The 12,007-nt window shown below is 36.1% G+C and overlaps 1 protein-coding gene across 1 annotated transcript in view; it reads left to right on the top strand.

Annotated features, from left to right (window-relative positions):
- Positions 1–12,007, top strand: part of MDGA2 (MAM domain containing glycosylphosphatidylinositol anchor 2) — a 925,916-nt gene that overhangs the window by 649,224 nt on the left and 264,685 nt on the right. Inside the window, exon 7 of the mRNA XM_042252298.2 lies at positions 9,573–9,902. Coding sequence (XP_042108232.1) covers positions 9,573–9,902 — 330 coding nt within the window. The remainder of the gene's footprint in view (positions 1–9,572; positions 9,903–12,007) is intronic.

Raw genomic sequence — 12,007 nt, 5'->3', positions numbered from 1 at the left:
CTCCTAAGAAACCTGTATGTCAGTCAGGAAGCAACAGCTAGAACCAGACATGGAAGAACTGACTGGTTCAAAATTGAGAAAGGAGTACATCAAGGCTATATATTGTCACATTGCTAATTTAACTTATATGCAGAGTACATCATGTGAAATGTCAGGCTGGATGAATCACAAACCAGAATCCAGATTGCCGGGAGAAATATCAACAACCTCAGATATGCATATGATACTGCTTTAATGGCAGAAAATGAAGAGGAACCTTGATGAGCTTCTTGATGAGGGTGAAAGAGGAGAGTGAAAAAGCTGGCTTGAAACTCAACATTCAAAAAACGAAGATCATGGCCTCTAGTCCTGTCACTTCATAGCAAATAGGAAGGAAAAAGTGGAAGCTGAGACAGACTTTATATTCTTGGGCTCCAAAATCACTGTGGATGGTGACAGCAGCCATGAAATTAAAAGATGCACACTCCTTGGAGGAAAGTTATGACAAACCTCAGTTCAGTTCAGTTCAGTTCAGTTCAGTCACTCAGTTGTGTCTGACTCTTTGCAACCCCTTGAATCGCAGCACGCCAAGACTGCCTGTCCATCACCAACTCCTGGAGTTCACTCAGACTCACGTCCACTGAGTCAGTGATGCCATCCAGCCATCTCATCCTCTGTCATCCCCTTCTCCTCCTGCCCCCAATCCCTCCCAGCATCAGAGTCTTTTCCAATGAGTCAACTCTTCGCATGAGCTAGCCAAAGTACTGGAGTTTCAGCTTTAGCATCATTCCTTCCAAAGAAATCCCAGGGCTGATCTCCTTCAGAATGGACTGGTTGGATCTCCTTGCAGGCCAAGGGACTCTCAAGAGAATTCTCCAACACCACAGTTCAAAAGCATCAATTATTCGGCGCTCAGCTTTCTTCACAGTCCAACTCTCACATCCATACATGACCACAGGAAAAACCATAGCCTTGACTAGACGGACCTTTGTTGGCAAAGTAATGTCTCTGCTTTTCAATAGGTTATCTAGGTTGGTCATAACTTTTCTTCCAAGGGGTAAGCATCTTTTAATTTCATGGCTGCAGTCACCATCTGCAGTGATTTTGGAGCCCAAAAAAATAAAGTCTGACACTGTTTCCACTGTTTCCCCATCTATTTCCCATGAAGTGATGGGACCAGATGCCATGATCTTCGTTTTCTGAATGCTGAGCTTTAAGCCAACTTTTTCACTCTCCCCTTTCACTTTCATCAGGAGGCTTTTTAATTCCTCTTCACTTTCTGCCATAAGGGTGGTGTCATCTGCATATCTGAGGTTATTCATATTTCTCCCAGCAATCTTGATTCCAGCTTGTGCTTCTTCCAGCCCAGCATTTCTCATGATGTACTCTGCATATTAGTTAAATAAGCAGGGTGACAATATACAGCCTTGACGTACTCCTTTTCCTATTTGGAACCAGTCTGTTGTTCCATGTCCAGTTCTAACTGTTGCTCCCTGACCTGCATATAGGATTCTCAAGAGGCAGGTCAGGTGGTCTAGTTTCCCATCTCTTTCAGAATTTTCCACTGTTTGTTGTGATCCACACAGTCAAAGGCTTTGGCATAGTCAATAAAGCAGAAATAGATGTTTTTCTGGAACTCTCTTGCTTTTTTGATGATCCAGTGGATGTTGGCAATTTGATCTCTGGTTGCTCTGCCATTTCTAAAACCAGCTCGAACATCAGGAAGTTCACAGTTCGTGTATTGCTGAAGCCTGGCTTGGAGAATTTTGAGCATTACTTTCCTAGCGTGTGAGATGAGTGCAACTGTGTGGTAGTTTGAGCATTCTTTGGCATTGCCTTTCTTTGGAATTGGAATGAAAACTGACCTTTTCCAGTCCTGTGGCCACTGCTGAGTTTTCCAAATTTGCTGGCATATTGAGTGCAGCACTATCACAGCATCATCTTTCAGGATTTGTATAGCTCAACTGGAATTCCATCACCTCCACTAGCTTTGTTTGTAGCAATGCTTTCCAAGGCCCACTTGACTTCACATTCCAGGATGTCTGGCTCTAGGTGAGTAATCACGCCATCGTGATTATCTTGGTCATGAATATCTTTTTTGTACAGTTCTTCTGTGTATTCTTGCCACCTCTTCTTAATATCTTCTGCTTCTGTTAGGTCCATACCATTTCTGTCCTTTATTGAGCCCATCTTTGCATGAAATATGCCCTTGGTATCTCTAATTTTCTTGAAGAGATCTCTAGTCTTTCCTATTCTGTTGTTTGCCTCTATTTCTTTGCATTGATCTCTGAGGAAGGCTTTCTTATCTCTCCTTGCTATTCTTTGGAACTCTGCATTCAGATGCTTATATCTTTCCTTTTCTCCTTTGCTTTTCACTTCTCTTATTTTCACAGCTATTTGTAAGGCCTCCTCAGACATGGAGTTGCCATCATGGTCAACCAAAGTCTGAAATGCAGTCCTTGGATGCAATCTCAAAAATGACAGAATGATCTCTGTTTGTTTCCAAGGCAAACCATTCAATATCACAGTTATCCAAGTCTATGCTCCAACCAGTAACGCTGAAGAAGCGGAAGTTGAACGGTTCTATGAAGACCTACAAGACGTTTTAAAACTAACAACCAAAAAAGATATCCTTTTCATTATAGGGGACTGGAATGCAAAGGTAGGAAGTCAAGAAACACCTGGAGTAACAGGCAAATTTGGCTTTGGAATGTGGAATAAAGCAGGGCAAAGACTAATAGAGTTTTGCCGTGAAAATGCACTGGTCATAGCAACACCCTCTTCCAACAACACAAAAGAAGACTCTACACATGGACATCACCAGATGGTCAACATTGAAATCAGATTGATTATATTCTTTGCAGCCAGAGATGGAGAAGCTCTATACAGTCAACAAAAACAAGACCAGGAGCTGACTGTGGCTCAGATCATGAACTCCTTATTGCCAAATTCAGACTTAAATTGAAGAAAGTAGGGAAAACCACTAGACCATTCAGGTATGACCTAAATCAAATCCCTTATAATTATACACTGGAAGTGAGAAATAGATATAAGGGACTAGATCTGATAGATAGAGTGCCTGATGAATTATGGATGAAGGTTCGTAACGTTGTAGGGGAGACAGGGATCAAGACCATCCCGATGGAAAAGAAATGACAAACCTAGACAGTGTTATTAAAAAGCAAAGATGTCACTATGCTGACAGAGGTCCACACAGTCAAAGTTGTGGTTTTTCCAGTAGTCATGTACAGATGTGAAAGGCGGACCATAAAGAAGGCTGAGCACCAACGAATTGACTCTTTTGAACTGTGGTGCTGGAAAAGACTCTTGAGAGACCCTTAGACAGCATGAAGGTCAAGCCAGTCAATCCTAAAGGAAATCAACCCTGAATATTCCTTAGAAAGACGGATGGTGAAGCTCCAAATATTTGGTCACCTAATATGATGAACGAATTCTTTGGAAAAGACCCTGATGTTGGGAAATTGAAGGCAAAAGGAGAAGAAGGCAACAGCAAATGATATGGTTAGATAGCATCACTGACTTAAAGGACAGGAATTTTAGGAAACTCAGGAGATAGTAGAGAACACAGGAGCCTGGTTAGCTGCAGTCCATGTCTGACAAAGAGTCCGACATGACTTTACAAATGAATAATAAGAATATTTTAATGTGCATTTTAATATGTTCAAAGTTCTGTGGAAAAGTAAAAATTTTACTGTCGTATTCAATCCTCAGTTTATTTGTTCTTTTTTGTTATTTTTTAACATGATTTTTATTAACCTTTTTTTGAAAGCATATGAACAAGCCCTTTTGCATGAAATTCCATCTCTTTATGAAGCAGGGATGAGTCAATGATACCATGTTTGCAGCTGGTTTTCTTGTACCATTGTATGGCTGGGACACAAAGTTAGCTATTCAGTAAGTGTGATAGAATGAGGTCTCCTGAATTTTCTGTACATTAATCCTGTTATTTCATCAAATATATTTTGCTCGCTAAACAAAACCCTTGAATCCTAGAGGATATCGAGAAATTTATTTTCTCTATCTTGTTTCACCCTTGCATCTTAGAATGTAAGACTACCAAGCAGGAACAAAGTTAACATAGACAGATCAGACTGAATGGAAACAATTGGAATCTGTAAAGTCAATGCTGTAAAGTTGACAAGTAAGTCAACTTTAATCTGTTTTAATGAAAACTGTTAAATACCGAATGTAACAAGGAACTGAGGAACCAAGGAACCAGGTTTTGGATTGGGGACAAAAAGGAGGGTTTAGGCATGGGCCCAGTCCCCAGGTGTTCACAATCTCTTTAAGAAGACAGGTAGGCATTTAACTCTATTAAGACTGATTATTCGTGTGTGTGTGTGTGTTAGGTTGCTTCAGTCCTGTCTGACTCTGCAACCGTATGAACTGTAGCCCACCAGGTTCCTCTGTCGATGGGATTCTGTAGGCAAGCATACTGGAGTGGGTTGCCATACTCTCTTGTAGGGGATCTTCCCAACCCAGGGATCAAACCCCCATCTTCTACGTCTCCTGCATCATCAGCACATGGATTCTTTACCATGAGCACCACCTGGGAAATCCCCAAGACAGATTGTTATCTACTGTCATTTACTATTGCAGATTGCTTTGCTGATGTAATATGTTTCCAGTTCTTTATTTAGCTAGCATCCTGTGGGACTAGCAAGTACTTTTTTCACTCAGATATATTCATTGTCCTTTACAGAGAATACATGAATAGAATCCATTTTTATTTATCTGATTACACTATTAATTATCTCTAGATCCATTCTCCTTAGCAACATTTATCAATGTTTCATGTTGACTAGAATCCTACTGAGATGATAATAAGTGATGTATTTGGAGGTTTTAAACTAATTTATCTACTTGGAATGATGGTCAGTGGTCAATCTGTCTCTTACCATCCTTCTGAAACAGATTCTTAGCAGATGTTCAGAAGCTGATACCTGATATTTCTTCTCTTCAAAGAGATATTTTCTCATTAAAATTTAAAACATTAAAAAAATGTTATTTAATGTTCATTTTTGTTCAAGTAGAAATTTTATTTCAAAATGTACTAATATGCATTATATAATTATTGGAACATATCACAAACAATTAGTACATTTTATCATTTTAAATCTATAACGCTAGACAAGATATAATCCCATAGTACCCCCATTGTCTTTATATGCATATTGTATTCCTGGAAGCCATGAGCCTAGACTTCTCCAAAGCCACTGGTCTTTAGCTCAAGGATAAACTCAAGAAGTAATCACTTTTAAATAATTGAAGTCTGCCTTGGAACTTTAGTCATCCACAAGCAAAAATCCACTTTTCTCTCTAGGACAAGGTCAGCAGCAAGCTGTACCCAGATCTTTGCAGTGGGCTTTCATTTATACACTGGTTTCATTCTATTCAGAAAGTACCTTTGTAAATCTCAAAGTAGAGGGCTTCAGTGAGTGCAATGAGAATGTCCTGGCAAGTAATATCTGGAAAGTGAATGCAGGCCAATTGCATTCAGTTCTCACAATATTATGAAAGGGGGCTGTGGGTTATACTGCAGTGTTTCTAAGCTGATTATCCAGAACAGAGGCGCAGCTTGATGCCAGTTCTTTTACATGCATTGCCAGACTAAACAAGTACCTTTTGAGGTTCATCCATCACAATTTATGATACATTAAGCTAAATCTAATGTTCTCTGAAGCTGGTGTTATGGGATTTTCTATATTCAGGCTAAGAAATTGCATTTGGGGAAAGGGATTTCTCCTCTTTTTCTCCATAGAGTTTCTTTAGTTCTTCAGAGTCTTGTTATGTCTATTGCAGCGCTGTTATATTCTGGTACTAATCACAGATTGATTTTAAGTATTTGAAATCTTAACTGGTCGCAGGAAATGACTTTAAATTAACATTGCATGAACTACTATAAATTGTTCACTGGAAAAGTGTGTTTAATTATAAATGAAGAAACCTGTTTCCCAGTTGATTAACTATATTAAACACTTTATATTTTCAAAGATCTACACTATTGTTAATAAGTTATTTCTCAAAATGGGTCTCAGAGGGAGTCTAATACTATCACCTCCTATTTTTATAAATGATGCACTTGACCCATAAAAATTAGATTGCCCATATTGAAAAAAAAAATTAGATTGCCCATATTGGACCACATAGAAATGAAAAACTGGAATGGGGTTTCAAGTTATTAATGTACCTGTGCCTAGTTAACAGAGCTAAGTAAGTAAGTAAGTAAAGTCATTCAGTCATGTCCGACTCTTTGTGACCCCATGGACTGCAGCCCACCAGGCTCCTCAGTCCATGGGGTTCTCCAGGCAAGAATACTGGAGTGGGTTGCCATTTCCTTCTCCAGGGGAATATTCCTGACCCAGGGATCGAACCCGGGTCTCCCACATTGGAGGCAGACACTTTAACCTCTGAGCTGAGCACCTAAAGTAAGTTAGAAAATTAAGTAAATTTGTCAGATGGCTACACACACACACACACACACACACACACATACTGTTTTCCTTTAGAACATTTCTGTTCTGTATGTAAAACCAGTTATTTTGTTATGGAGTAATATAAAACAAACTCAAAAGAGCTAGCTCCAGAGTCAATTAATCCATGCTACTTATTCTGATATTCCTCACCATTTGCTCATTGCCAGACTAACTTGTCCCTCTTGTCCCTCTCAGAGTCTATCTTTTGAGAGACTAATATGATTGACTTTGGCCAAATAGTAGAATTGTCTGATACTGAGATCAACAAATATTTGTGGCAAGGAGTTCAGTCTTTAAAGTCTACTTGGTTATATTGCTCTATATTAAAAATATAATTTTATTTATGAATTTATTACACTTATAATATTTAATATTTTTACTTTGAATTTTAAAAGTTCTCTCTCATGAATAAAACAGTCCAGGATGTATAACATAGATATTAATATCTTCTTGATTTTTATCAGTGGCTTTTGAATGGTTTAGTAGTTTAAATCTCATTTGTCTGATGAGTTTGCAGTTCTCTCAACATCAGTATCCCTTTAATATGTCACTGTACAGAGAACAGAGCTAGAAAACAATAGCTACCTCATCAATAAATTTTAATCATTGAAACATCAGGGGGTTTTTGTGGTGTTTGTATATGACAACCAATTTAAAACTTCTGAGTGGAATTTATCCTAAATGTACCTCCATATGAACTTATTAATATGTATATAATTTTTTATCTTTGAAAATTATGTATCATCAGTTTCATCTTTTTAAATGTAGGATTATTATTTCTCTATAGAAACAGGATAAGGAAAATTCTTACCAAATGAAAGGAAACTTTAGTTTAAATGTTGTGAGTGCTAATGAAAGTAAATGCCCCTTGACGTACTATGTTTTGCTAAGTCGCTTCAGTCGTGTCCGATTCTATGTGACCCCATAGACAGCAGCCCACCAGGCTCCCCCGTCCCTAGGATTCTCCAGGCAAGAACACTGAAGTGGGTTGCCATTTCCTTCTCCAATGCATGAAAGTGAAAAGTGAAAGTGAAGTCACTCAGTCATATCCGACTTAGTGACCCCATGGACTGTGTTTTAGGTCTATTAAATAAAAGAAAATGACATTCTGTGATCTTATAATTTTGTTTGTGCTGTAGAACTTCAACTATATTTGAATTATATGTGTACAGTATTTCATATCAGATGTAAGTAGCCAGATGTGGAGATTTTTTTAACACATTACGCTTTCTAGATATAATGTAAAGTCACATGCTTCAGTTCCTTATTAAAATATATAAATGTGACTCTACATAAGGAATTACATAATTTCTGCTGATTTCATCCTAGAGTCATGTACTGATAAAGTTATGGTTGGAATAAATAAGATTCATCAGTTATATTTGGAAGATGTAACAAACAGCAATATAAGAACCTGACTTAAATATTTGTCTTCCGGTGATTTTGTTAAGACTGCAGCCTTGTGCATTTTCTAAAACAATATTTTGGAGGATTCTCCTCTGTGGTTCAGACTTCTTTAAACTCATTAAACATTTCATATATTTTTAGACATAAGTATCATATGTACAGTTTAGATAGATTGAACTATAAATTATGAATATACAATTTGCCATATGTAAGAATCGAAGTTATGTCTATTTTGTTCATCTCATGTTATGAGTCTTGCCAGTGCCTAGTTCTGAATACGAGCCCCATAAATATTTCTTGAATTAAAAAAAAAAGACATACAAACACCTTTTGTGATATTCATTTATCTCTTCTTAAGATACAAACAAGAAAGCAGATGAAAATACTTGAGGCTGAAAAGTAAAGAAAATTAAAATATCTCTTTATGATTTAAAAATGAATTAATTTCTAGTGTGTTCTCAAATAGTTCTAAATCTGTGGTATTTCCTGGCCTTTTTTGAACTGAGGAATATCAAGTTAAACTCAAGAAAGTCTGCCCAGAATGCAATTAGTAGGCCTCCAATATCTGCAGGTCCTCTAAACTCACAACATTTTTGCTGGTGTCATCATATATTTAGGTTTAATGGTAAAAGAGAATGAACACTATTTTATTCTGATAATTATGTTTCAGTGCATATGCTCCATTTCATTGTGTAGACATGATGATGTTGGAGAGGGGCATGGATAGGGTATTGGAGAAGAGAGAAATGTGTACATAACAGTATTACTGCAATTTAAAAAAAACAAAACAAAGCTATATTACAAACTGAATACCATCAGATCATTCAGAGTTCAGAACTGAAGCCCTTAAAAAAAGAAACAATAGATGCTCTTCTGGCAGTTTCAGGTAGTCGTGATTACTGACACAGGCCGTGAGAACAGCAATGACCTTAGACCCAGAAGGCACTGCTGTTAGGATACAAACACAGCATATTTTCCAAGCCATCTGCCAAGAGGTTCTTTGGCCACCTGCATGAGAGAGCCAGTAAACGGTTTCTACTGAAGACATCTATGTATGGTGGAACAGAGCTATCCTAGCAATTTTTTTGAGAAAACATTTTTCTTCAATTCAGTTTATTTCAATACTATATGAAAGTGCCTCATGAATATGAAGTGATATGAAGTTACTGAATTCTTACCAAACTAGTTTTGGTCAGCATGTAAACAGAACTTTAAAATTTTCTTTAATATGAAATTTTCACAGTATTTGAGTTATTTGAGAAATGATGCCATAATAGGTATGACATAGGTAAGAAATTGGGCTGAATGATCCAGATAATTATTTTTAATTCTAATACCTAAATGACTTTATATAAACATATTTCATCATTTGTTCAAAATTCAAAGGCAACAATGTTTAAGTATCATATATATATATTTAAAGCATTTTTATATTCCTGGAAAATATTGTCCGATTTATAAAAATCCATTTTAGAGTCTGTAAGTAATTTAGTTACTTAGATTGTTTCTAAATTACCTAAAAGAATTTTATTAATATGTACACTACTTGGAAATTGAAGAAACACATATACATTTTATTTTATTTTGTTTTACTTTATTTCAGACCAGAGATGACTACCTATATATAGTGAATTAATCCCTAACATTATGAAAATAACACTAATTACTTATGGAATTTTTATGTTTTAGCATTAAAAAAAGGACGATTTTGGATCACACCAGATCCTTATCACAAAGATGACAACATCCAGATTGGGCGTGAGGTGAAAATATCTTGCCAAGTAGAAGCTGTTCCTTCTGAGGAGTTAACATTTAGTTGGTTTAAAAATGGTCGTCCGTTAAGAAGTTCTGAGCGGATGGTTATTACGCAGACTGATCCGGATGTCTCCCCGGGAACGACCAACTTGGACATCATTGATTTAAAATTCACGGATTTTGGGACATACACATGTGTAGCATCTCTGAAGGGAGGCGGAATATCTGATATCAGTATTGATGTTAATATATCCAGCAGCACAGGTAAGAAGCATATTTATGATTTAAAAGATGTTCACATTGAAAACCTTTTTTTTTATGTTGAATATATAAAATAGTCTTCAGTCAAGCTAAGATTTTCAAAAAGTTTCCTGAAGCCAAAATCTTAACATTCCAAATGCCCAATAAATATCATGTTAAGAGACTTTTGATTTTTGATTAGATTTAGATTTACATGAAGTTTTGTTTAGATTTACATGAGGTTTTACAGAAATAATGCAAATAAAATTAATAGTGTGGGCTATAATAGACACAGACTTCTGGATTAGATGGTACCAGGTTTTAAATTATTAACTAGGAACTCTCTGTAAAGCCTGTAATTATATTAATTGATAAAGTTGAATACCAAATGTTGAAAGAATTGGGACAATTTTCAGAAAATTGAAACAAACAGAAACTATTTATTCCTAAGGATAAAATATCAAGAGATAAGTTAAGTATTAAAATATAAGTTATATAAGAAATATATTTTCCACCAAGATAAAAGAAGATATGTTAAAATTGTAATCAGATGTGACTCTTTGTAGACCTTTATGTTAGGATCTCTTCACAATGAGAATGACTAAATATAAAAATATATTGGAAATTTCTTAATAGAAATTTCTTCTATTAAGACCAAAATTATGTTATCAATTTTCTCTCAATCAAATGAACATCCTTAGGTGAGGACAATTGCAGGGCTTTGGCATGGAGGACATGTTAGCGTAATTCTTAGGATGTTTTGAAGCCCTGCAATTTTATGAACTGCAGTGAGTATGCATTTGGAGAACTCCAGTGTAGCTTTATTTGTTTTGACAGCTTGTTAACTAGATTGAGGTTTAATTTAGAATTTTCATATAATCCGAGGGTGAGTAATATGTGTTGAAAACAAAGAGCACAAATGTAGATTGCAAACATACTGTTTTGAAGGAATTAAAATAGTCAACGTCTTCTTTCCAGTCAGGCAGTATTTTGATTGTTGTGTGTTAACAGATGGACTTGTGATTTTGTGTCTTCTCATGATTCAATTGCAATACACACTGAATTTATTTTACTTCTTAAGGGATATAGGCCATACTTCTGGTGGCCAAATGTGCTTGCTTTTCACCATTCTAGATCATTTCTAAGGAATATTCAATTCTAGAGTGATGGATGGTACTTGTGTTTGGAAAGATGTTCTTTCCTGGGTAACAAACAAACAAAAACCACAACAATAACTATTTTATTCAAAATTAGTGCTATCCCTAGGAGATGGACTAATTTTAGGATATATAAGGAAATCTGTTGATCTATTCAGTCATCATTCATTTATGTATTTATTCAATCAGCAAAATAGCCATTGAATGCCTACATCAACATGCTAGGGGACACCCGATATATGATAATTCCTATAAGAGTAAGAACAATTTTGTGAGATCCGTGGAATTTGCCCTTATTTATGAGAGACAATTTTCAAGTGGTCTACATTCAGTCATGACCAGTGCTTTGTTTGTTTGCCTGGTTTTTGCTTGTTTCTTTCTTGGAACTGGTGACACAAACTCATATGCAAAGAGTCAGTGTTCCTTTCCAAACAGAGCACAGTCTATATACAATTAAATTTAGAGAGAGGAGGGAGGAGAGGATACAGGAGCTCTATATAATTATTCACCAAATGAGTCCTAACACTCATTTTTATATAACCTAATAATATTGCCAGTTTGAAACTATGTGTTGTAAATGACCAGCATTAATTTATGAAATTTCCAAAAATTTTCCCAGGAAAATGCTAAAAGATGAAAACACTCAAAATTACCTCTTAGTAATAAAAATGTGGTTGTAATAGTGTTTTTTTAACCATTAACATTTTGTCTGGTCACCAAAGGTGATAATACCCAAAATAAAGGAGATACATTTTTGTTTGTTTGTTTGTTTTAAACATTTTATTTTGTATTGAAGTATAGCCAATTAGCAATGTTGTAGTAACTTCAGGGAACAGTGAAGGGTCTCAGCCATACATATATATGTATCAATTCTCCCCCCAAAGTCCCCTCCCATCCAGGTTGGAACATAACACTGAGTAGTGTTCTATGTGCTATACGATAGCTCCTTGCTGGTTATCCATTTTTAATATA

The sequence above is a fragment of the Ovis aries genome, chromosome 7, assembly GCF_016772045.2.
Source record: "Ovis aries strain OAR_USU_Benz2616 breed Rambouillet chromosome 7, ARS-UI_Ramb_v3.0, whole genome shotgun sequence".
Taxonomy (NCBI): domain Eukaryota; kingdom Metazoa; phylum Chordata; class Mammalia; order Artiodactyla; family Bovidae; genus Ovis; species Ovis aries.
The sequence above is the reverse complement of the archived record's forward strand: the minus strand, read 5'-3'. Positions and strand labels throughout refer to the sequence as shown.